Source organism: Callithrix jacchus, chromosome 4 (assembly GCF_049354715.1).
Source record: "Callithrix jacchus isolate 240 chromosome 4, calJac240_pri, whole genome shotgun sequence".
In the NCBI taxonomy this organism is placed as follows: domain Eukaryota; kingdom Metazoa; phylum Chordata; class Mammalia; order Primates; family Cebidae; genus Callithrix; species Callithrix jacchus.
The window spans coordinates 35,955,927-35,981,673 of record NC_133505.1 but is presented as its reverse complement, the minus strand read 5'-3'; the positions used below and the strand labels follow the sequence as shown (position 1 = coordinate 35,981,673).

The following is a 25,747-nucleotide window of genomic DNA, read 5'->3' as shown; positions in this document are numbered from 1 at the left end:
GCTTTTTCTGATTAGTTCACAAGTTTTCCCGGGTTCCCGCAGTGGGGAGGAGCCGCCTGGGCGCGGAGACTCTCAGACGCATTGAGCCCAGCTTTCGACGCCATTGCGCCTGCGTGGACCTTTCCTGTCCTCTGAGTGAAATGGGGGCTTCAGAGCGCCCGTCTTGCGCAGGCGCGGTCGGGGCCGAGGCGGGGCCGGGAGCGAGGCGGAGGGGGTGTGGCCAAAGCGCAGTAGGGTGCTCTCGCGGTGGGTAAGGGACGTTCGGGAAGAGTCGGTTAGGGGCGGGAAGGGTCTGAGAGAGGGTGCTGGGAGGGTGTAAGGGGTCCAAAGGGGAAGGGGGCACAGGGGTCCGGTGAAGGGACAGATGAGGAGATCAGAACAGCCTTAGAGCTCAGGGGCCAACAGGGTGAAGCCTCGGGTATCTGAGGGAACGGTGCGGGGAGAGCAGAGCCGGCTAGCGTGCCGGGGATATTGAGAGATGGGGGTGAGGGTGAGGACCAGAATAATTCCTTCAGAAAAAAGTAGATTAGGATGTAAAAAGGGACAGGAGTAGGAATTCCAGATTCGGGTAACAAATAGATGAATGAGGGTGGGAGGAAGATCTTAAAGTACCCGCTGTGTTAGGACTCTAGAAGGAGGGTTTGGGCGGCGGGCATGGAAGCTGAGGGAATAGTAGAGAGAAGCTAAGAGGACAGCTCCAGGAAAGATTTGGATGAGATGTCAGGAAACTGGCTTTTCTGCTTGGGGATCTAGGCTGCCTGGATTCCCAAGGTCCTGGGGAGGGGTCTAACCCTGCATGTGGCCACATTCAACTGGGGCCAGGCCTTGGGCCAGCGCTTTAATAGGGAAGGACCCAAGAGTCATGGCCTGGTGGTGTCTGGATGGGCTTCCCCCAGGCCTTGCTGAGCCATGGAGAGAATTGTGGAGATGGCGCTCAAGACCCCTGCACTGTGTACCTCCTTTCTCACCTTTGGCTAGGAGCAGCAGGGACCATAGAAACTTAAGGAGGATAAAGGCATTGCCCAGAATCCTGAAAGTATGAGTAAAGCCTCAGAGCCCCTCTCATTCTCTCTTTCAGTAAATTCTCTCCACTGTGTAGTTAGTTGCCTGAGTTCTATCAGGAACCAGGTTGAGACAAGCAAGTGAATTTGGGGTATCTCCTACTTCTTTGGGGAAGTAGGAAAAGAGCTGAGCATTGGGTGTAATTCAAGGATTACACCTGGCTGTAATTCTAGGATTATAACTTTGTTATTGTAGGGGATTTCTCTTTGGAAGGTGGCCTGAAAATTGAATTGGAGTGTCCATGTTTCTCCTATTGTCCAGGGGAATATAGATCGCTGGAGACAGAATCTAGAGCCTTCAAATAATGTGAAGATGTTTCCACCTTCAGGTCAGTGGGACCAGGCAAGGGGAGTGGTGGTTGCCTCTGCCTGGGAAACTAACCATCTTTGCTTTTGTAATTCCTCAGGTTCCACTGGGCTAATTCCCCCCTCCCACTTTCAAGCTCGGCCCCTTTCAACTCTACCAAAAATGGCTCCCACCTGGCTCGCAGACATTCCCCTGGTCCAACCCCCAGGCCATCAAGATGCCTCAGAGAGGCAGACAGACACCCAAAGACCTCAAGTGACGATGTGGGAATGGGATGTTTCCAGTGACAGACAGGAGCCAGGGCGGAGAAGCAGGTAAGGATCCATCCTTGCCATTTTCTCAGGCTTGCTTGCTGGTGAGCCTTCCTCACTGGAATATCTTATCCTGTTTTGGCCCGTGTTTCCATAACTTATTCATTTTTATGTAAGCAATTATTAGTTCCTACAGTGCATAAACAATAAAGCAATGTGCTAGGTGCTAGGGATGGGGATGACAATAGTGAATAAGACAAACTTGACTTAAATTTGTAATTAATAAGGAACCTAAAACCCTAAGAGGGGAGATAAATTGACCACCAGCTGATTGTAAAGCATAGCATGAGGCAAGATGAAGAAGCGCAAACTGGAAGTAGAGATCCAGCACTGTGGCAGTGTGGGTTGATTCTGATGGAAGAAAGCCTTTGCAGAGGACATGCTATGGGAGCTGGCCATGCTGTCCGTCATACTGTCTGTAAACATTCTTATTCTTGCTTCATGTGCCTTTTCCCAGATGTACTAGGATATCATTCTGCCATTTTGCTGCAGAGTAGGATTACAATAGAAGTGGCAGCATGATTAAGAAAGGAATACACCGGGCGCGGTGGCTCACGCCTGTAATCCCAGCACTTTGGGAGGCCAAGGTGGGTGGATCACAAGGTCAACAGATCGAGACCATCCTGGTCAACATGGTGAAACCCCGTCTCTACTAAAAATACAAAAAATTAGCTGGGCATGGTGGCGAGTGCCTGTAATCCCAGCTACTCAGGAGGCTGAGGCAGGAGAATTGCCTGAACCCAGGAGGCGGAGGTTGCAGTGAGCTGAGATCACGCCATTGCACTCCAGCCTGGGTAACAAGAGCAAAACTCTGTCTCAGAAAAAAAAAAAAAAAAAGAAGGAATACTAGACTGGGTGTCAGGAGACAGAGACTGTTTCTAGTTTGGCTACCAGCTAGAGGACATCTGGCAAGTCAATTTACCTAGACTACAGATCCCTGCTACTTTTTAAAAAAAAAGAAGAAAGAAAGAAAAAGCCAGGTATGGCAGCTCACACCTATAATCCTAACACTAGCACTTTGGGAACTGGGGCAGGAGGATCCCTTGAGCCCAGGAGTTCAAGACCAGCCTGGGCAACAAAGCGAGACTCCATCTCCACAGAAAATAATTAGCTGGCTGTGGTTACATGCATTTGTAGTCCCAGCTACTTGGGAGGCTAAGGTGGTAGGACTGCTTGAGCTCAGGAGTTAAAAGAGGCAGTGACTTACGATCTAGCCATTGCACTGAAGCCTGGGTGACAGTGATGCCCTTTCTCTAAAAACAACAATCTGCTGTGGTCCAGGGTCTCAGAGAAAGAGCTGCGTCAGGAGCCATGTTCCAAACTGGATTAAACTTTCCGTGACATTGGTAGATGATATTCTCCAAAGGTTGGCACTATGTTATTTATATACTGTTCTCTCAGACACCTCATAAAGTATACTTAACACTCGATAAATGCCTTTAACTAGCACCTGGCCTCACCATATTGATACTGGAAGCTCGTGACCTTTTTATTTCCATTCCTCCCTCAAACTTCTTGCCTTTAAATCAGAATTCAGAAGTCTCTGTGTTCGTCCAACTTTTCCACTTAAAATATGTGGCCTAAAAAATAAAACAATAAATAAGACAAACACCAAAAAACAAAAAGAATGTGGTGGCCTAATGGTACACACATTTGATGTTGAATCTGCCTGTATGTGGCGCTCTCTAGAGAGATCATGTTTCATGATCTCAGCCAGACCTTAGGTCCTGTGAGTCCAGGCACTGGACTTAACATGCTCAATAGGGCTTTGATGAATGATGATGGTGTAAGTGCAGACATCCCCATGCCCCAGCTTCAGCACCCCCTTCACCTCCCAACATGAGTGCAGAGGGGTCTTTTGCTTCTCCTGACTATGTTTATGCTCTCAACTATCCTTCCATCTCTGGAGACAAGTTTCATCTGCACTAACCTGTCTTTGAAGGTGCCGGGAGTTGGACGGGTCACAGGCCCTGAGCCAGCAGGCTGAGCTGATCTCTCGTCAGCTGCAAGAGCTGCGGCGGCTAGAGGAGGAGGTCCAGCTCCTGCGAGAGACCTCACTGCAGCAGAAGATGAGGCTAGAGGCCCAGGCCATGGAGCTGGAGGCTCTGGCACGGGCGGAGAAGGCTGGCCGAGCCGAGGCTGAGGGCCTACGTGCAGCTTTGGCTGGGGCTGAGGTTATCCGGAAGAACTTGGAAGAGGGGAGCCAGCGGGAGCTGGAAGAGGCTCAGAGACTGCACCAAGAGCAGGTGAATCCAGAGGTGGAAAGGATTCAAATTCATAATGGAGAGCTGGGCAGTAGCTTCCAAGCAGGTATTGCAGAAAAGACCCCCCGCCATGAGTAGTAAGCAGTGGAATGATGAGACCTTTTGGTGAAAGGAAACACACATGGCCTAGAGAGATGGAGAACTTGGGTGCTTTGATCTTAATTCAGATTCTACTTTTCCCCCAAGACTCAGGTGGCCTCCCACCACTTGAAGCCCTCCTTTCCTTTCTAGTAGGAAGTAATTTGCCTCCCTACTTTACTGCAGGTACCAATTCATTGGGGGTATTGTGGAGGGCAGTGTGGAAGGTGGGTAAGGAGGCTGTGGTGGACTGGGATAGAGATTATTCAGTCCACAGTGCTTACTCTTTGCCATCTATGAGACTTAGTGACCAAATTAGCCTGAGTCCTGCTTTCATGGATGGAGCTGACAGCCTTGTGGGGGATACACTCGTCTATATTTAATTTAATCATAAGTAATTGCAATTGGGGGAGTGCCTTGAAGAAGGACTAGAGAGCGCTAACTTGGTCTGGGGTTCAGGGAAGGCCACTAACCTGTCGGCATGTCAAGAAAAGTAACCATAGGGCTGGGCATGGGTGGCTCACGCCTGTAATTCCAGCATTTTGGGAGGCTGAAGTGCGTGGATCACAAGGTCTGGAGTTTGAGACCAGCCTGGCCAACATGGCAAAACCCTGTCTCTACTAAAAATACAAAAATTGGGCCGGGCGCGGTGGCTCACACCTGTAATCCCAGTACTTTGGGAGGCCAAGGTGGGTGGATCACGAGGTCAAGAGATCGAGACCATCCTGGTCAACATGGTGAAACCCCGTCTCTACTAAAAATGCAAAAAATTAGTTGGGCACGATGGTGCATGCCTGTAATCCCAGCTACTCAGGAGGCTGAGGCAGGAGAATTGCCTGAACCCAGGAGGTGGAGGTTGCAGTGAGCCGAGATCGCGCCATTGCACTCCAGCCTGGGTAACAAGAGTGAAACACGGTCTCAAAAAATAAAAATACAAAAATCAGCTGGATATGGTGGTGCGTGCCTGTAATCCCAGCTGCTCGGGAGGCTGAGGCAGGAGAATCACTTAAACCTGGGAGGTAGAGTTTGTAGTCAGCCAAGATCATTCCACTGCACTCCAGCCAGGGCAACAGAGCTAGACTCCATCTCAAAAAAATAAAAAAATAAAGAAACCATAAAGGAACTGGGAGAAAACAAGGGAGAATTAAATTCCTTATAACCTTGTAGTGTACAAGGCCTTTCTACCTATGAGTCAAAATCCAAAATCTTGAAGCCATAAAGGAAAAGATTGACTCATCGACTTTATAACATGAACATTACGAATAGCAAAAAAAAAAAAAAAAAGCTATATTTATAGCTCAGATTACAAGAAAAGGGTACTATCCCTAATATATAATGTGTGTATAGAATTTGGTAACGGAAAGACCAGCAGTCCAATCAGAAAATGGACAAAGGAGATTCATGAAAGAAACTTAGCAATAAGAAGTTAGGCCAGGCACGGTGGCTCATGCCTCTAATCCCAGCACTTTGGGAGGCCAAGGCGGGTAAACCACTTAAGGCCAGGAACTCGAGACCAGTCTGACCAACATGACGATACCCAGTCTCTACAAAAAATACAAAAATTAGCCAGGTATGGTGGCAGGTGCCTGTAATCCCCCATCTTCTTGGGAGGCTGAGGCAGGAGAATTGCGTAAACCCAGGAGGCAGATGTTAGGATGAGGTGAGATCACTACTCTCCAGACTGGGCAGCAGAGCAAGACTGAAAAAACAACAAGCTACCATTTGTGCTGAATAAGGAGTTGGCCAGTGAAGAGGTGTGTGGGGTGCAATGGTAGCTGGTGGACACTCAGCAGGACAGCAGATGGAGATGGGGACAGGAGGAGGCTAGAAGGCTGGAGCACAGAGATAAAGGGCCCTGAGTGTGTTGCAGAGCACAGGACCCAGGGTGCAAGGCCTTGGTCAGTTCAGAACTTGATACTTTCCCTTAAGAGTAATGAGCAGGCGGCCGGGCATGGTGGCTCAGGCCTATAATCCCAGCACTTTGGGAGGCCGAGGCGGGTGGATCACGAGGTGAGAGATCGAGACCATCCTGGTCAACAAGGTGAAACTCTGTCTCTACTAAAAATACAAAAATTAGCTGGGCATGGTGGTATGCGCCTGTAGTCCCAGCTACTCGGGAGGCTGAGGCAGGAGAATTGCTTGAACCCAGAAGGCAGAGGTTGCGGTGAGCCGAGATCGTGCCATTGCACTCCAGTCTGGGTAACAAGAGCAAAACTCTGTCTCAAAAAAAAAAAAGAAGAGTAATGAGCAGGCTGGGCACAGTGGCTCATATCTATAATCCTAACACTTAGGGAGGACAAGGCCAAAGGATCACTTGAGCCCAGTAGTTTGAGACTAGCCTGGGCAACGAAGTGAGATCCCCGTGTCTATTTTATAAAATAAGTTAGGGCCTGGCACGGTGGCTCACACCTGTAATCCCAGCACTTTGGGAAGCCAAAATGGGTAGATCACTTGAAGTCAGGAGTTTGAGACTAGCCTGGCCAACATGGTGAAACCTCATCTCTACTAAAAATATAAAAATTAGCCAGATGTGGTGGCTCATGCCTATAATCCCAGCTACTTGGGAGGCTGAGGCAGGAGAATCGCTTGAACCTGGGAGGCAGCGTTTGCAGTGAGCTGAGATCCAGCCTGGGCAATGAAGTAAAACTCTATCTCCAGAAACAAAAAAAAAGAAATTAAAAAAATTTTTTTTCCTTTTTTTTTTTTTTTGAGACGGGGTTTCGCTCTCATTACCCAGGCTGGAGTGCAACAGCACGATCTTGGCTCACTGCAACCTCCGCCTCCTGGGTTCAAGCAATTCTCCTGCCTCAGCCTCCTGAGTAGCTGGGACTACAGGCGTGTGCCACCACGCCCAGCTAATTTTTTGTATTTTTAGTAGAGATGGGGTTTCACCATGTTGACAAGGATGGTCTCAATTTCTTGACCTCGTGATCCATCCGCCTCGGCCTCCCAAAGTGCTGGGGATTATTGGTGTGAGCCACCGTGCCGACCCAAATTTTTTTTTAAGTAGTAAGTAACTGTTGAAAGGTTTTATGCAGGGAAATGATATGATTAGATTTATATTTTATGTCTTAAAACTTTTGTGATTTTTTTTTTACTTTTTTTTTTTTTAAAGACGGGGTTTCACCATGTTGGTCAGGCTGGTCTTGAACTCCCAACCTCAGGAGATCTGCCCACTTTGGCCTCCAAAGTGCTTGGATTACAGGCGTGAGCCACCACACCCAGCCAAGTTTTGTGATTTGTGTCACCCAAATTAACTTTATTTTATGGAGACAAGACTAGAGGAGGGAGACCAGGAAGCAGGGTGGCCACTGTGCTCTCATGGACTATCCCATGACTCTTGGTGGCTCTGACACCCCTACAACCCTTTGAGGTATCATGAGCAAAAGACAAAATTCTTCCTTTTCCTTCCAGTATGGCCCAACAGACCGTAACACATACACATAAGCAAGACACAGTCAGTGCTAAGTGCTCGGGAGTACATGAACAGCTGATGGGGCAGAGTAGGGTGGCAGGGGGTATTAGAGAGTCCAGCGAGGCCATCCTGAGGAGGGGCTATCGCTAGGGGTCTGTAGAGCAAGGAGGGGCCAGTGTCTGGTTCTCAGCAGACTCCCTGCAGCTGGAGTGGAGAGCAGTGGGAGAGCCTCCAGGGGTGAGCTCAGGAGGCAGGCAGAGGCCGGGTCACCCAGCCCGCAGGCGTGGAGAGGCGCCTGGGTTTTGTTCTGAATGCTGTAATAAGCCACCGAGGAGATGGTTGCTGTCACCCAGGCAAGAGATGAAGGTAGCTTACCTTGGGTTGGTGGCAGTGGAGACAGAGAGAGGTGAAGATATGTTTTGGGGGAGATCTGACAAGAACTGCTGATGGGTTGTGGGGCAACTGCGGAGAGTGAGTTACCAGCTCTCCATTTGCTGTTGTTTTTTCATATTTTTTGAGACAGAATCTCACTGCTGCCTAGGCTAGAATTGCAATGGTGGGATCTTGGCTCACTGCAACCTCTGCCTCCTGGGTTGGAGCAATTCTGCCTCAGCCTCACAAGTAGCTGGGATTACAGGTGTATACCACCAAGCCTGGCTAATTCTTGTATTTTTGGTAAAGACAGGATTTCACCATGTTGGCCAGGCTGGTCTTGAACACCTGGCCTCAGGTGATCCACGCACCTCAGCCTCCCAGAGTGTTGGGATTACAGGCGTGAGCCACTGCACCCAGCCAACAGCTCTCCATTTGCTATGCGCAATAGGGTGATTGGTTGGGTCCTTCTCTAATGTCACAGAAAGTGGGAGTGAAGGGAACAAGGAAGGCCCCCATGTGGGGTCAAGCCGCTGCTGAGCCCCCTCTTCTTTCGGTAGCTGTCCTCTTTGACACAGGCTCACCAGGAGGCCCTTTCCAGTTTGACCAGCAAGGCCGAGAGCTTGGAGAAGTCTCTGAGTAGTCTGGAAACCAGGAGGTCAGGGGAAGCCAAGGAGCTGGCCGAGGCTCAGAGGGAGGCCGAGGTGCTTCGGAAGCAACTGAGGTAGGTGGGCAGACACCAGGGGGACCAGCAGTTGGTGATGTGGTGGGTCTGCAGGGTGCCCCACTGATGGCTGTTCCATTCCCACCCCGACGCTAGCAAGACCCAGGACGACTTGGAGGCTCAGGTGACCCTGGTTGAGAATCTAAGAAAATACGTCGGGGAACAAGTCCCTCCTGAGGTTCACAGCCAGACGTGGGAACTAGAGCGACAGAAGCTTCTGGAAACCATGCAGGTGAGAGTGCAGGAGTGCATCTGTGTGGGGACTTGGGGATCAGGTTGGGGGGCAAGCGTGGCCCTTGGAGGAGTGTGTAGAGTATAGCCCCCAGGAGAGAAGGTGGTACCTGAGGTGGCATGGATGCCCTACAGAGGCGCTGCTTCCCTCCGCCCACAGCACTTGCAGGAGGACCGGGATGGCCTGCATGCCACTGCAGAGCTGCTGCAGGTGCGGGTGCAGAGCCTCACGCACATCCTCACCCTGCAGGAGGAGGAGCTGACCAGGAAGGTACAGCCTGACCCCCAGCCCCTCACCCTCAGCTGCATCCTGCACCTACTGTCCCCCTGCTCCCTCCCTGTGGGCGGGAGAAGTCTATATGCCCCAGAACCTGCTTGAATCTCTTTCTTCCTGTGAACTCCTTGCTATAGCTAATATTGCCCAGGCAGGACAGGAGAAACAAAGACACCACCTCCTTCCTCTCCTTCCCCCTCAGGTTCAACCTTCAGATTCCCTGGAGCCTGAGTTTACCAGGAAGTGCCAGTCCCTGCTGAACCGCTGGCGGGAGAAGGTGTTTGCCCTCATGGTGCAGCTAAAGGCCCAGGAGCTGGAACACAGTGACTCTGTTAAGCAGCTGAAGGGACAGGTCACTGCACTGTCTTTTCTCCCTGTATTCCCTCCCAGCACCTTGCTCCTTCCATGAGGGTGGCATCCATTCAACCAGTGTTTATTGAGTGGTTACCACATGCTGGGCACACAGCCCTGAACAAAACAGAAATGTGGAGCTTGCATTCTAGAGAAGACACACAGAACATGCAAGTAAGCAGGTAACACTGAGTAATTAAGTGTGTTATATACAAAGATTCAAGCTGGTGCAGTGGTCACGCCTGTAATGCCAACACTTTGGTCTCAAACTCCTGATCTCAGATGATTTGCCTGCATCAGACTCCCAAAGTGATGGGATTACAGGTGGAGCCACTGTGCCAAGCTGAGTAATGGCAACGGTTTGGGAGACTGAAGCAGGTGGACCACTTGAGGTCAGGAGTTGGAAACCAGACTGGGAAACATGTGAAATCCTGTCTCTACTGAAAATATAAAAGTTAGCCAGGCATGGTGGCTCATGCCTGTAGTCCCAGCTACTATGGAGGCTAAGGTGGAGGATGACCTGAGCATAGGAGGTCAAGGCCACAGTGAGCTGTGATCCCATCCCTGCACTCTAGCCTGGGTAACAAAGTGATATCCTGTCTCAAAAAAAGAGAAAGTAGTAAGAAAGAATCAAAAGATAATGGGATGGAGAGACCGTGGGGTGGGACAGCTTCAGGTAGGATGGTTGGGGACAGCCTCTCTGAGGAGGTGACAGCATCTGAGGAGGATGGCATGGTCAGTTGGGGGGTCCTGTGGAGTGGGTCAAGGGCTAGTCCCATGTTCAAGGAGGCACATGGAATGTGAAACATGGAAGGAACACTGGGCTCAGACCTAAGCTTCGGTCTCCTGCGTGGCATTCTTTCTTTCTCTTTTCTTTCTTTTTCTTTTGAGAAGGAGACTCTCTCTGTCACCCAGGCTGGAGTACAGTGGCGTAATCTCAGCTCACTGCAACCTCCACCTCCTGGGTTCAAGTGATTCTTCTGCCTCAGCCTCCTGAGAAGCTGGGTCTACAGGCAGGTACCACCACACCCAGCTAATTTTTCTATTTTTTGTAGAGATGGGGTTTCACCATGTTGTCCAGGCTGCTCTTGAACTCAAGTGATTCATCTGCCACAGCCTTTCAAAGTGCTGGGATTACAGGCATGAGCCACCTCGCCTGGCCCCTGCATGGCATTCTTGCAGAGATCTCTGTACCTGCCACTTTGCTTCCAGTGCTCCCCTCAGCTTTTAGCTCTAGAAGGCCTTGCCCAGCTCCCTCTCCTCTCCCAGGTGGCCTCACTCCAGGAACAAGTGACAGCCCAGAGCCAGGAGCAGGCCATCCTGCAGCAATCCCTGCAGGACAAAGCCGCAGAGGCAGAGGTGGAGCGGATGGGTGCCAAGGTTGGTGTCTAAGCCCAGTAGAGACTCTGGGAGGGCAAGGGAGCCCCTTGTCTGGGGCTGCACCCAGGACTCAGGGAGAGACCCTGTCCTTTGCTGCATTCTCCCCAGGCCTTGCAGTTGGAGCTGAGCCGTGCTCATGAGGCCAGGCGCTGGTGGCAGCAGCAGACAGCCTCAGCCGAGGAACAGCTGAGGCTTGTGGTCGATGCTGTCAGCAGGTATCAGGGATGGAGGGGTGGATGGAATACTGTTTCTGCCACTTCAGTTTTCTGGAGCCTCAGACAAGAGGGGCTGGAAAGCTGGCCACTGGAGGCTACAGGAGGCTACAGCGCTGGGCACATTTAGCCCTATCAAAGTTCCTGTGTTTGTTTCTTTTCCTGGGGCAGCCCCCTCTGCATTCATACCTGATTACTTGTTATGAATTCCCCATTGCATGTTGGGCTGGAGGTGAGACCTTACTTCCTCCTGCAGTTCAGTCTAGTAATAGCTTGAGCTACATAGAGCACCTGGGAGGATCTTCACTTGCAGCATTGTTCAAGGATGGAGAGTGTGGACACTTCGTCATATTCCTTTCCTTCTCTAAAATTTTACAGGCATTCCCTGTTTCACTGCAGAAAAATTTAGTCTATTTATTTATTTACTTATTTTGAGACAGAGTTTCGCTCTATCATGCAGGCTGGAGTGCAGTGGTGCAATCTCAGCTCACTGCAACCTCCGCCTCCCAGGTTCAAGTGATTCTCCTGCCTCAGCCTCCTGAGTAGCTTGAGACTACAGGCGCCCAGCACCGTGCCCAGCTGATTTTTTTTGGAGTTGGAGAGTTGCTCTATCACCAAGGCTGGAATGCAGTGGCATGATCTCGGCTCACTGCAACCTCCATCTCCCGGGTTCAAGCAATTCCCCTGCCTCAGTTGCCTGAGTAGCTGGGACTACAGGCATATTCCACCATGCCCAGCTAATTTTCTTTTTTTTTCTTTTTTTTCGTATTTTAGTAGAGATGGGGTTTCACCATCTTGCCCAGGCTAGTCTCAAACTCCTGAGCTCAGGCAGTCCACCCACCTTGGCCTCCCAAAGTGATTACAGGCATGAGCCACCGTGCCTGGCCTAATTTTTGTATTTTTGGTAGAGACAGGGTTTCACCATATTGACCAGGCTGGTCTTGAACTCCTGAACTCAGATGATCCACCTACTTCTGGCTCCCAAAGTGCTGGAATTATAGGTGTGAGCCACTGTGCCCGGCTTAGTCTATTTATTTAAAGCTTTGTACTTACTTGGTTACTAGATATTCCCTCTAAAATGTAAGCCAGTTAGTTTCCTTCTAAATCAATTGCCAGCCTTTGTCTCTCATACCAACTGCCTAGCTGTTTCATTACCAACAATTGTTCTGTGACCTTCAGAAAAACCTCTAAGGAAACAGCAAAGCTTCTTTGTGCTGGTGATGACTTCCCCTCAGCCTTAGACATTGAGATGCCCAAGGCAGGCAGTTCTTAGCACAGTGTCTGGCTTGTGCATGTTTACTGTTATCTTTGAGGCTCTTCTTTATGGGTTAGATAATTGAGATAAAGATAATTTTTGGTTTAGTGAAATTAAGATGCAGGATGAGTTCTTGCCCACCACTTCCTTCTCTTGGATTTGTACCTTGGGAACTGATTCAGCTTAAAAAATTATTGAAAAATTTCAAACATGCACAGAATTAGACTAGTTATGATGACCTGCCACCCAGGTTCAATCCGTTGCATGTGCCTCCTATCTCCAGAACAGAAACATGTTCTGTGGACAGGGTTTGACTTTGGTACCATGAGATCACAGAAGTGGTTGTGTGTAATGATGCACTGCCAAAAGTCCTCCAGGCTTAAAGCAGTCCAAACTTGGATTGTTTCTGGGTTTATTAGATTGTCTCTAGGTAATTGGAGACTTCATTAGAAAATGGCTTTAATAAGAGCTGTGGTAGGTGTTGGAAGCTATTCAATTTCCAGATCAAAGTGATCTTTGCTGTGCTGCTGGGAATACAACTGCCAGCCTTCGTCATCATGTGTTTTTCTGTGGATGCAGACCTGAACTCTGTGAGGAAACCCCAGCCGGGCCCTAGACACTCCCTTGGCCTCCTCCCACGGTCTGTTTAAGCTGCTCGGTTTTCGTGAGCCAGGTTGGTCCTGCTTTTGGCACAGCCAGCTGGTAAAAGCTGGTAAAGCACGTGGACCTGCCCATCATTGGTGCTAGAGGATCGACACCCTGGGCTTGTTGGAGAGGATAACTTTGTTTTGTTTTTTTGAGACAGAGTCTTGCTCTGTCACATAGGTTTGAGTGCAGGGGTGCAATCTTGACTCACTGTAACCTCTACCTCCCAGAGTCAAGTGCTTCAGCCTCCCGAATAGCTGGGATTACAGGCGCACACCACCATGCCCAGCTAACTTTTGTATTTTTAGTAGAGACAGAGTTTCACCATGTTGGCCAGGCTGGTCTCCAATTCCTGACTTAACATGATCCTCCTGCCTCAGCCTCCCAAAGTGCTGGGATTACAGGCGGGAGCCCCCACCCCTGCCAAAGAGGATGACTTTGATCTTTGATGCATAATAGTGTGCAAAACACAGGTTGTAAGAAATAACCTTAACAGTTTGCTTGAAAAGATACAGTCATTTAATGCATTCTTGGGGCAAGGACCCTTTAGAAAATTGACAGAAGCTGTGCATTCTTTACTTGTATAACAGGATAGGATAAAGGGAATTGTCTATACAAGACACAGCAAGTCCTTTGGGAATGAGGGAGGCATGGAGGGTCAGTGACCTGTGCCCTCTCCAGCTCTCAGATCTGGCTCGAGAGCACCATGGCCAAGGTGGAACAGGCTGCTGCCCAGCTTCCCAGCCTCAGCAACCGACTCAGCTATGCTGTCCGCAAGGTCCACACCATTCGGGGTGCGTAGGGCGACTGCGAGCCACATCCTGCTCCTGCCCCACCAGCTCAGACTTCCTTCTTCCTGGCCCAGCTCTCTGATCCCATATCATCCACCTTCTTCTTTTCACCAGTCCTTTCATCTCTTTTTCCCTTACTCCCCAGTCCCCCACTTTCTCCCATGCAAACTTCATGTGTTTCTCCCTGCCTTTTCCCTCCTAGGCCTGATGGCTCGAAAGCTCGCTGTTGCTCGGTTGCGCCAGGAGAGGTGAAGTTTGTGCACTTTGAGGATGGGGCTTTAGGGTGGGGTGGATGGGGCTTTAGGGCATTGGCTGCTGGGACCCCTAAAACAATGAGGACTGAGGCGGGATGGGGGCTTAGGGGTCAGGAAGCTGGGTGACTTCTCCTGACTCTTTCTCGTTCCCATCCCAGCTGTCCCCTACCCCCACCCGTCACAGACGAGAGCCTTGAGTTGCAGCAGCTTCGTGAAGAACGGAACCGCCTGGATGCAGAACTGCAGCTGAGCGCCCGCCTCATCCAGCAGGAGGTGGGCCGGGCTCGGGAGCAAGGTACACCTGGTTGCCAGGGGGTGAAGAGGATGAAGGATGACCTGGCATCCAGGGTGCCAGGAGAGGCCTGAGCCAGCACCCCCTCCTTTTAGGGGAGGCAGAGCGCCAGCAGCTGAGCAAGGTGGCCCAGCAGCTGGAGCAGGAGCTGCAGCAGACCCAGGAGTCCCTGGCTAGCTTGGGACTACAGCTGGACGTGGCACGCCAGGGCCAGCAGGAGAGCACAAAGGAGGCTGCCAATCTGCGGCAGGAGCTGACCCAGCAGCAGGAACTCTATGGGCAAGGTGTCCAGAGGGGAAAGGGGTGCTTCCCTTGGAGGGTGGAATGGGAACTGCAAATCAAAGTTCCTGCTGATACGCCCCATCTTCACCTTCACCCCAGCCCTGCAAGAGAAGGTGGCTGAAGTGGAAACTCGGCTTCGGGAGCAACTCTCGGACACAGAGAGGAGGCTGAACGAGGCTCGGAGGGAGCATGCCAAGGCCGGTGAGCTTTGCCAGGGTGGATAGGGCTTTCCAGGAAGAAGGAAGTGTTCAGACATAAGGTTATTATTTCCCCCTCAACGTTTTTTCAAAGCTTCATTACAGGAGGTAATGAAGGTATCCAGGAATGACACAGATGAATTCTCACATCATAAACACACCCATGTAGCCTGCACCAGATTAAGAAACAGCATATGAGGCCGGACGCGGTGGCTCACGCCTGTAATCCCAGCACTTTGGGAGGCCGAGGCGGGTGGATCACGAGGTCAAGAGATCAAGACCATCCTGGTCAACAAGGTGAAACCCCGTCTCTACTAAAAATACAAAAATTAGCTGGGCATGGTGGTGTGCGCCTATAGTCCCAGCTACTCGGGAGGCTGAGGCAGGAGAATTGCTTGAACCCAGGAGGCGGGGGTTGCAGTGAACCGAGATCGCGCCATTGCACTCCAGCCTGGGTAACAAGAGCGAAACTCTGTCTCAAAAAAAAAAAAAAAAAAGAAACAGCATATGATCAGCTTAGGACCCCCACTTCCATACCCCTTCCAGTCATACCTCTTTACAGAGGACACCACCTTTCAGATGTCTAACACCAGCAATTACCCTCTAGCAAAAATTTCTCACACCTGAACAAGTTAAAAGAATTGGGACCAGCACTTTGGGAGACCAAGTTGGGAGGATTGCTTGAGTTCAGGAGTTCCAGATCAGCCTGGGCAACATAGTGAGACCCCATCTCTTAAAAGAAATACAAAAATTAGCCAGGCATGGTGGTAGGCACCTGTAGTCCCAGCTTACTTGAGAGGCTGGTGCGGGAGGATCATGTGAACCTGGGAAGTTGAGGCTGCAGCCAGCCAAGATTGTGCCACTGCACTCCAGCCTGGGCAATAGAGGAAGACCCTGTGTCAAAAAAAGAATTGTGTGATGAATATTCATATATCTTCTCTAACTGTAGCGGTTAACATTTGCCACATTTGATCTCTTACCTATATATATATACATATTTATACACTTTTTTGAATCACTTAAAGTAAGTTGTAATCATTTAATGTTTTTCTTTGTTTTGTTTTGAGATGGAGTCTTGCACTGTCACTCAGGATGGAGTACAATGTAATCTTGGCTCACTGCAAACTCCTGGGTTCAATCGATTCTCCTCCCTCATCCTCCAGAGTAGCTGTGATTCCAGGCGCCCACCACCACACCTGGCTTTTTGTATTTTTAGTAGAGACGGGGTTTCACTATGTTGGTTATGTTGGTCATGAACTCCTGACCTTGTGATCCGCCTGCCTCAGCCTCCCAAAGGGCTGGGATTACAGGTGTGAGCCACTGTGCCCGGTGTAATCATTTAACGTTTTAAGTAAGCTGTAAATATAAGTCATTCAGCTGGATCTCCCAAAACCAGTGAATTATCCTATATAGCTATCATCACACTTTAAGAAATGAACACTAATTGCACAAAATCTAACCCAGTCTATATTCAGATTTCTCCTGAGGAACTCCAGGATGGATCAGGGATGAGGAAGGTACTTAGGTTCACAGATTCCCAGGCTCCTGGAGCATCAGCTCACTCCTCCAACTGTACAGAAGAGACAGATCCACAGAGCAAAACAGCCTTCCCAAGACAGAGCTGGTGACCCAGTGTTCGTTCCTGTTTTCGTGGTGCCTGGCTGCCTCTGGGCTGACTCACACCTGCCCCCTCTGTGCCCCAACCTCTCTGCAGTGGTCTCCTTGCGCCAGATCCAGCGCAAAGCTGCCCAGGAAAAGGAGCGGAGCCAGGAGCTCAGGCGTCTGCAGGAAGAGGCCCGGAAGGAGGAGGGGCAGCGACTGGCCCGGCGCCTGCAGGAGCTAGAGAGGGATAAGAACCTCATGCTGGTAGGAGACAGGATTACAGGGACTAGGGCCCATCCTGGGCTGGTTCCCGGGCTAGAGGTGTAGAAAGAGGATGGTGGGGGAGGCTCTACCCGGGCTAGGTGGCATTTAACCCTCTCCTTCCCAGGCCACCTTGCAGCAGGAGGGTCTCCTCTCCCATTACAAGCAGCAGCGACTATTGGCAGTTATTCCTTCCCTACTGGATAAGAAGAAATCTGTGGTGTCCAGCAGCAGGCCTCTAGGGTGTTCAGCATCTGTACCTGTAGCAGCAGCAGTGCCCACCAAGGAGTCTATAAAAGGTCTTGGCCCAAGCATAAAGGGACAAGGGATAAATGGGGACACTTCAGGAATCTCTACTCCAGACTCTTGCATGATGAGTGTTGTTCTCTGTGATCCTTCCAGGCTCTTAGCCTCTTAGCCATGCCCTGCTTGGACCAAATGGCCTCCTCCCTCTTAGTTTCCCTTATGTCCTGTGCCAGCCCTATTTCCTCCTCTGGTGCTCATCCCCTATCTTCTTTCCCAGGGTCCCTCTCGGTCCTACTCGATGACCTACAGGGCCTGAGTGAGGCCATTTCCAAAGAGGAAGCTATTTGTCAAGGACATGACCTCGATAGATGCTCCAGCTCCAATCCCCAGAAGAGCAGCTAAGCAGCTGAGAACTGGAGGGAAAGCCAGCCTGGGGCTGGGAAGATCTGGAGAAGTGGGTGGGGACAGACTAGCCCTTTCCCAGCCAGCGGGCCTGCCCTGGAGGATACAGCTGAGTCTGAATTCTGCTCTAAATAAAGATAACTACAGTAGGAGCCATTGTTTGGAAATGTTATGTCTGGGAATCTGTGGGATTTCTCCCCTCAGAGTGAGAAGTGGTCACCCATAGCTCTTTCTCTAGGTGGCACCTTTTCAAATCCTTTTTCTAGGCAGCTCTGGAAATTTTGGGGGAAAGCTCCTGTTTTTCTTTATTCTCAACTTTTGTTAAAACTCTCCTTCTGGAAGATGATAAATGCCAGAAAGATGAAACATTCACTCAACAGCAACGTCAGAGCCAGGCACTGTATTAGCCCAAGGGGCCACCATGGTGGGCCTGGTGTGCCCTGAGAGCCTATGTCCTAGTGGGAGAGAGAGGGCAGACAGGACCTACACGGATGAACAAGATCATTTCAAGCAATCTTAAGTGCTTGAAGAGAAAGTACAGTACAATGATGTGATAGAAACTGACTCTGTGGGGAGAGGCCCTGGAGCAGGGGACCTTGTGCTGAGACCTGCCTGAAGCAGGCTCCTGTGGCAGCCAGGAGGGCTCTAGAGAACCGTCACAGGATGCTGCAGCAAGGCCAAGTTTGGATTTTACTCTACGTCAGTAGAAAGCCGTTGAAGTGCTTCTTTAAAAACAGGAAAGAGGGCCAAGTGCTGTGGCTCCCACCTGTAATCCCAGCACTTTTTTTTTTTTTTTTAATGCTCCATTTTAGCTCACTGCAACCTCCGCCTCCTGGGTTCAAGTGATTCTGCTTAGCTCACTGCAACCTTCACCTCTTGGGTTCAAGCAATTCTCCTGCCTCAGCCTCCTATGTAGCTGGGATTACCGACATGTACCACCATGCCCAGCTAATTTTGGTAATTTTAGTAGAGACGGGGTTTCACCAGGCTGGACAGGCTGGTCTTGAACTCCTTACCTCAGGTGATCTGCCCACCTCATCTTTCAAAGTGCTGGGATTACAGGCGTGAGCCACCGTGCCTGGTCTTTATTTCTTTTTGAGACACAGTTCCATTCTTGTTGCCCAGGCTGGAGTGCAATGGCATGATGTCGGCTCACTGCAACGTCTGCTTCCCAGGTTCAAGTGATTCTCCTGTCTCAGCCTCTGGAGTAGCTGGGATTACAGGCATGCACCACCACACCCAGCTAATTTTGTATTTTAGTAGAGGTGGGGTTTCTCCATGTTGGTCAGGCTGGTCTCGAACTTTCAAACTCAGGTGATCCACCCACCTTGGCCTCCCAAAGTGCTGGGATTACAGGCGTGAGTCACCCCACCCAGCCTTTTTTTTTTTTTAATTGTAGAGGCGGGGTCTCATAGTGTTGCCCAGGCTGGTCTCCAGCTCCTTGAGCTCAAGTGGCCCGCCCGTGTCGGCCTCCCAAAATGCTGGCATGAGCCACTGTGCCTGGCCTGATGTATATTTTAAGAGCTCCTTTGCTGGTTGTGGAGGGCAGGTTTTGTGCTGGGGAGAGAGATAAAGAGTGGGAGCAGGGGGGACAATTAGAAGGGTGTTGGGGCAGAGGAGGAGGAGAAAAAAAAAACAATGTTGGGGAGGCTGGGGGGAGATGGTGGCTCAGGTTGATGGGTTGGATTTGGACAGGGCATGGAGGGGCTGGCAGGTAGATGGGCTGTGGATGGTGTATGAGAGAAATGAAGGTTTCTGTGTGAGTCCTGGAGGGGACCGTTGTGTCCCTCACTCCAGGGAACAACCTGGAAGGAATCAAATATTATTTTAGACACCCTACTTCTGAGAGGCTTACAGACTACCAGGCAGACAGGTCCTCAAGGGAAACGTTCTAGGCTCTCTGGGAGGCTTAGACCAAACAGCTGAGACTGAAAGGAAAATGGGAGGGAGGAGGCAAGCACAGCAGAGTTGGAGCCGAGGTCCTAGAGGCAGACAGGAGGATTCCTGAGGGAGGAGGATGGGGCTGAGGTTGCTGGAGCCCGGCAGCTTCTTCCGGAGCCACTGGCGGGACGGATGCAAAGAGCTCTGGGTGTGAGGAGGGGACCAGGATATCCTCCTGTGTCCTTCCTCTTCTGCAGTCATTGGGGTGGCTCCCGGATGGAATTCCTTGGATGTCACTGTTTGGAGGTCCCCTGCATGCCTGAAGGAGGATATGCTGGAGAGCAGGATGCCTGGATCCTGGGGGAGGGAGGTGCCCAGGAAAGAACAAAGCCCCAGGGGAGGGTTCAGCGTGGGGGCGAGTGGGGAGGCTGGGGTAGTGGCTGACACTGTCCCAGCTGCATCCCAGTTTTGAAAGGCACCCCCTTCCCCAGCACGGGCATCCTGCCTCCCAACCTTTAATTACGGTGCTTCCCAACGCCTGTTTTGCTCCCATTCTTTGGCTTCCAATAGTTGCAAGGGGTGAAGGTGAACATCTCTGTGATTACAGAGATGCCAAGTGGGTATTGACTGCTGCAGGGTGTGGATGGAGGGCGTGAAAACCAGGATGGGGTGACACAGTGTCTGGGTCATGATAGGGAAAGCAGGCAGCTGGGTCCTGGGCTGAGGGACTAAAATGAGGGACGCCATCTTCAGAGGTGACACATTAGCCCGGGCCTTCCCAACGGGTCTGACCAGTTCTGTTCCGATGGTATTCCTGTGTCACTGGTCTGGCCTCTCCTCCCCTCCTCCCCTATAAAACCTCTTGGAGTTCCCAGGCACTCAGACTCACCCCACCCCAGCTTTGGGGGCCAGTACACAGCCATGATGCTCAACTGGAAGCTCCTGGGGATCCTGGTCCTTTGCCTGCATGCTGGAGGTGAGGCAGGAACAGAGGCAGGGAGTGCAGTTTGGGGTGATGAGGGATAGTCAAGATGGAGGAGGTGAACTGGATGTTTGGGGTGGGGTGCAGAAGGTGCGTTTGGCTTTCACCAGAAATGGTTTGCTGCCTGGGCGCGGTGGTTCACGATTGTAATCCCAGCACTTTGGGAGGCTGAGGTGGGCATATCACGAGGTCAGGAGTTCGAGACCAGCCTGTTCGATATGGTGAAACCTCATTTCTACTAAAAAATACACAAATTAGCTGGGTGTGGTTGTGCACACCTGTAGTCCTAGCTACCCAAGAGGCTGAGGCAGGAGAATCTCTTAAACCTGGGAGGCAGAGGTCACAGTGAGCTGATCTCATGCCACTGCATTCCAGCCTGGGCAACAAAGTGAAACTCCGTCTCAAAAAAAAAAAAAAGAGAAAAAGAAATGAGAAATGGTTTGGTGGCTCCATGTGGTGAAGTGGGTCAGGATTAATGTGTGGGGGATGAGTTTCCTCGGAGCTGGGATCTGTGTTGAGGAGCTGGGGTCACTGTAAAGATGGGGTCTGTGTGCTGGGGTCACCAAGGTGTAGCCCACTTTGGGGTGCAGGTTGGCCTGAGGGCAAAGCCTGTGGGGTACCCCAACCAAGGGTGATGGGGCTTATCTGGAGAAGTCTGGTCAATGTAAAGTGGGTCAAGTGAATGGCCCAGATCCATCGGGGGTGGGTGTTTATGCTATTTTAAGATCTGTTAAGTATTTATAAACATATGGAGAGCTCTTTGAGAGTGACTTTTTTGGTCCGTTTGTGGTCAGTTCAGGCTCTGTCCATCCAGAGAGGCTCTTCCTCCTCGGCTAAGGCTGGGCTGGGGTGCAGGACAGAAGCCCTCACCACCTCTTACTTTTCTCCTTCGTCCTCTACAGGCATCTCAGGTAGCAAGGACCACCCCTCTCTGCAACCCACAGAGGACCGGGAGGAGGCAGGCTCCCCAGCATTGCCTCAGGGCCCCCCAGTCCCCGGTGACCCCTGGCCAGGGGCACCGCCTCTCTTTGAAGAACCTCCGCCTCCCAGCCCCAGTCGTACCTGGAGAGACCTGCCTGAAACTGGAGTCTGGCCCCCTGAACCGCCTCGAACGGATCCTCCTCAACCTCCCCGGCCTGATGATCCCTGGCCGGCAGGACCCCAGCCGCCAGAAAACCCCTGGCCGCCTGCCCCTGAGGTGGACCACCGACCTCAGGAAGAGCCAGACCTGGACCCACCCCGGGAAGAGTACAGATAGTGGGGTCCCCCCAGCCATTCTGCTCCCAGGCAACTCCAGGCACCCATGCCCTCTCCACCCTCTGATTCCCCGTGAATTCTCCCCAATTTAGCCTGCCTCCTTAAACCTCTTGCTCATTCCCTCAGTTTTATTCTGAACCCAGAAGGTTGTTTTCTCAGGACTTCCTGCCCCCTCCTGAGATCCGTACTTAGTCCTCACCTCGCCCGTTTTTTCCTCTGCCAGCCTAAGCCTACCTCACCTCCAGGCCTCGGTCCCACCTACCTCCCACCCCTCTTCCCGCCCTCTCGGTCGCTGGGGCAGTGTTGCGGTACTGTGTTCCCTTCTGCCACCTGGCGGCCAGCGGCAGGAACTATCAGCAGACAGCTGTTGTGTCCACGAAATGGAAAAATAAAAATCATGTTTTCTTAATACCGAATTTAGGCTGCTTCTTTAACTAACACTTAGGGTTTTGACTATTCGGGTGCCCGCCTCACAGTCCTAAACTTACAGAGACCTGGAAGTAACTTGAGTTCTTATCTTGCTCATATCCAGTGCGTGGGGCTATGACACTCAGCAGGAGGAGGGTTGGAAATGACACTACCCCAGTCACAAGAACATTCAGACACACATTTCTCCCTTTCTGGGAACCTTGTATTGAAAAATGGGAAGGCAAGTTTCATCTGATTAATGGCCTATGGCTTGGATACCCCGGGTGGCAGATGCAAACCTTCCCAGGGGCATGTCAGCAGGACCTGTTTTAAGAGAATCAGTTTCCAGATGAACATGTGCCCCTCCCGAGAATGAATCTCCTGCCTGTCTTGGACCTGACCAGAGTGCCCTCCCTAGAGCTGCCAGAGGTCAATGGGAAACAAATTGACCCTTCCCATCCCATTAAGAGATGGATTTTTCTTTTTCTTTTTTATTTTTGAGACAGAGTCTTGCTCTGCCCCAGGCTGGAGTGCAGTGGCACCATCTCAGCTCACTGCAACCTCCACTTCTGAGGTTCAAGCTATTCTCATGCGTCAGTCACCTGAGTAGCTGAGATTACAGGCATGTGCCACCACGCCCTGCTAATTTTCATATTTTTAGTAGAGACAGGATTTCACCATATTGGTCAGGCTGGTCTCGAACTCCTGATCCATCTGCCTCGGCCTCCCAGAGTGCTGGTATGAGCTCCGTGCCCGGCTCCCTTTTTTCTTTCTTTTTGAGATGTCGTCTCACTCTGTTGCCCAGGCTGGAGTGCAATGGCACAATATCGGCTCAGTGCAACCTCCACCTCCTGGATTCAAGCAATTCTCCTGCCTCAACCTCCCAAGTAGCTGGAATTACAGGTGCATGCCACTGTGCCCTGCTAATTTTTGTATTTTTAGTAGAGATGGGATTTTGCCACGTTGGCCAGGCTGGTCTTGAACTCCTAATCTCATGTAATCTGCCTGCCCTGGCCTCCCAAAATGCTGGGATTACAGGCATGAACCACCACACCTGGCCAAGAGATGCATTTTCTTTTTCTTTTTTTAAGATGGAGTTTCACTCTTGCTGCTCAGGCTGGAGTGGAATGATGCAATTTCGGTTCACCACAACCCCTGCCTCCTGGGTTCAAGGGATTCTCCTGCCTCAGTCTCCTGAGTAGCTGGGATTACAGGCATGAGCCACCTCACCTGGCTAATTTTGTATTTTTAGTAGAGATGGGGTTTGCTCCATGTTGGTCAGGCTAGTCTCGAACTCCCGACCTCAGGTAATCCTTCCACCTTGGGGTCCCAAAGTGCTGGAATCACAGGTGTGAACCACCTTGCCCAGCCAAGAGATGCATTTTCAACAAGTTACTTTTCATATCGTTGTGTGTCTTTGTTTGAGACAGGGTCTCCATCTGTTGTCCGGGCTGCATTGCAGTGGCACGATCATGTCTCACTATAGCTTCAACCGCCTGTGCTCAGGCTCCTGTCTCAGCTCTGGAGTAGCCAGACTACAGGTGCTCCATGCATGACTTTTTGTTGTTGTTAGCGATGGGATTTCACCATGTTGCCCAGGCTTGTCTTGAACCCCCGAGCTCAAGTGATCAGCCCACCTTGGCCTCCCAAAGTGCTGAGATTACAGGCATGAGCCACCACGCCTGGCCAACTTTTTATGTTTAATTGTTGTCAATATTCCTAGTTTTGATTAATTGCAATACACACCCAATGTAGAATAACTCATACTACACTGGGTTGAAAATACAAACACTTGAACAGTGTTTCTAACACTTGTTCAAGGGCTCGTTCATGTATTTTTTAACGGATGCTAACAGATATGAAAATTCTATGGCATTACATTCCATTTGCTACACTTTGTTTTTTTTTTAGACGGAATCTCATTCTGCTGCCCAGGCTGTAGTGCAATGGTGCAATCTCCACTTATTGCAACCTCCGCCCCCCAGGTTCAAGTGATTCTCCTACCTTAGACTCCTGAGTAACTGGGACTACAGGTGCATGCCACCATGCCCGGCTAATTTCTGTATTTTTAATAAAGACCGGCTTTCACCATGTTGGCCAGGATAAAGACTTGACCTTGTGATCTGCCAGCCTCAGCCTCCCAAAGTATTCGGATTACAGCTGTGAGCCACTGCGCCCAGCCCATTTGGTGTACTTACAGCGATGTGCAGTCTCTGAGTGAGTCAGCATAACAAATTGCTTTTTGTTTTTGTTTTTTGAGACGGAGTTTCGCTCTTGTTACCCAGGCTGGAGTGCAATGGCGCGATCTCGGCTCACCACAACCTCCGCCTCCTGGGTTCAGTCAATTCTCCTGCCTCAGCCTCCTGAGTAGCTGGGATTACAGGCACATGCCACCATGCCCAGCTAATTTTTTGTATTTTTAGTAGAGACGGGGTTTCACCATGTTGACCAGGATGGTCTCGATCTTTTGACCTCGGCTGATCCACCCGCCTCAGCCTCCCAAAGTGCTGGAATTACAGGCGTGAGTCACTGCACCCGGCCACAAATTGTTTTTAATTTTAAAAAGTGATATGGCCAGGCACAGTGGCTCATGCCTGTAAGCCCAGCATTTGGAAGGCTGAGGTGGGTGGATTACTTGAGGTCAGGAGTTCGAGACCACCCTGGCCAACATGGTGAAACTCTGTCTCTACTAAAAATATGAAAACCTTTACAGACAAGATGACTTAGAGAAAATTTTTTAAGTAAATAAATAAATAAAACCTTAGCTGGGTGTCTGTCCCAGCTACTTGGGAGGCTGAGGCACAAGAATCACTTGAACCTGGGAGGCAGAGGTTGCAGTGAGCTGAGATTGCACCACTGCACTCCAGCCTGGGTGACAGAGTGAGACTCCATCTCAAAATAATAATAATGATAATGATAATAACAAATAAATTAAATAAATAAAAAGTCATGTAATTTTTAATATGTATTTGCAATTCCCTGAAAAGCATACCCTTTACAATGCTATTAAATGATTATAAATGTTAAATGTTGACGTAAAAATGTGCAAGAGGCCAGGCGAGGTCACTCATGCCTGTAATACCAGCACTTTGGGAGGCTGAATGAAGTAAATTGCTTGTGGCCAGGAGTTCAAGACCAGCCTGGGCAGCATAATGGAACTCTGACTCTACAGAAAATTTAACGTATTAGCCAGGTGTGGTGGCCCGCGCCTGTAGTCCAGCTACTCAGGAGGCTGAGGTGGGAGGATTGCTTGACCCTGGGAGGTTAAGGCTACAGTGAGCCGAGATGGCACCACTGCACTCCAGTCTGGGCAACAGAGTGAGACCCTGTCTTAAAACAATAAAATTGTTCAAGGGACATAGTTTTTCAAAATTCTTTACGGAGGCAGTCAGGTTAGAAGGGCAGAAGCCCAGAGATCCCAATGCTCTATTGTCAATCAAGTAACTGACCAGGGTTGGGGATGAAGAGGGCTTTAAAGAAATTGAGGTTGCAGGGCCGGGCACTGCACTTTGGGAGGCTGAGGCGGGTGGATCACTAGGTCAAGAGATCGAGACCATCCTGGTCAACATGGTGAAACCCCATCTTTACTAAAAATACAAAAAATTAACTGGGCATGGTGGCACATGCCTATAATCCCAGCTACTCAGGAGGCTGAGGCAGGACAATTGCCTGAACCCAGGAGGCGAAGGTTGCAGTGAGCCGAGATTGCGCCATTGCACTCCAGCCTGGGTAACAACCGCGAAACTCTGTCTCAAAAAAAAAAGAAATTGAGGTTGCATAACCTTAAATTTCACCCCTTAGAACCCAGTTTGCTTATGTGATAACTCCCATTAAAAACTACAAGTGAGGTCGGGTGCAGTGGCTCACGCCTGTAATCCCAGCACTTTGGGAGGCCAAGATCGGGTGGATTACCTGAGATCAGGAGGACGAGACCAGCCTGACCAACATGGTGAAACCCCGTCTCTACTAAAAATACAAAAGAATTAGTTGGGCACGATGGTGGGCGTTTGTA

At 50.5% G+C, this 25,747-nt stretch overlaps 3 protein-coding genes across 18 annotated transcripts; 2 read left to right on the top strand and 1 right to left on the bottom strand.

Moving 5' to 3' along the window:
* The first annotated feature begins 185 nt into the window (after positions 1-185).
* On the top strand, positions 186-17,359 carry CCHCR1 (coiled-coil alpha-helical rod protein 1). Of its 16 annotated transcripts, none has more exons than XM_078368556.1 (19): positions 186-246; positions 1,324-1,390; positions 1,469-1,682; positions 2,961-3,045; positions 3,622-3,925; positions 8,369-8,532; positions 8,629-8,764; positions 8,924-9,034; positions 9,240-9,389; positions 10,658-10,768; positions 10,877-10,983; positions 13,562-13,674; positions 13,874-13,919; positions 14,084-14,220; positions 14,313-14,501; positions 14,599-14,700; positions 16,411-16,562; positions 16,687-16,858; positions 17,083-17,359. In XM_078368556.1, exons 3-19 carry the CDS (start codon positions 1,643-1,645, stop codon positions 17,205-17,207), a joined length of 2,244 nt encoding a protein of 747 aa, XP_078224682.1. In that variant the 5' UTR covers positions 186-246; positions 1,324-1,390; positions 1,469-1,642; the 3' UTR covers positions 17,208-17,359. The 16 variants fall into 16 exon arrangements, with proteins under 16 accessions (XP_078224682.1, XP_078224683.1, XP_035153380.3 ...); XM_078368557.1 differs by having other exon boundaries at positions 186-250; XM_035297489.3 differs by lacking the exon at positions 2,961-3,045.
* Positions 17,360-18,998: 1,639 nt separating this feature from the next.
* PSORS1C1 (psoriasis susceptibility 1 candidate 1) lies at positions 18,999-19,778 on the bottom strand. Its single transcript, XM_008994130.5, is given in 3 exon segments — positions 18,999-19,352; positions 19,355-19,601; positions 19,749-19,778. Coding segments are annotated over 3 exon segments (513 nt in total). The 3' UTR covers positions 18,999-19,116.
* A 191-nt stretch (positions 19,779-19,969) lies between these two features.
* On the top strand, positions 19,970-21,736 carry PSORS1C2 (psoriasis susceptibility 1 candidate 2). Its single transcript, XM_008994138.5, has 2 exons — positions 19,970-20,064; positions 20,973-21,736. The coding sequence occupies exons 1-2, from the start codon at positions 20,010-20,012 to the stop codon at positions 21,326-21,328; spliced, it is 411 nt and encodes a 136-aa protein (XP_008992386.3). The 5' UTR covers positions 19,970-20,009; the 3' UTR covers positions 21,329-21,736.
* The last annotated feature ends 4,011 nt before the right edge of the window (positions 21,737-25,747 follow it).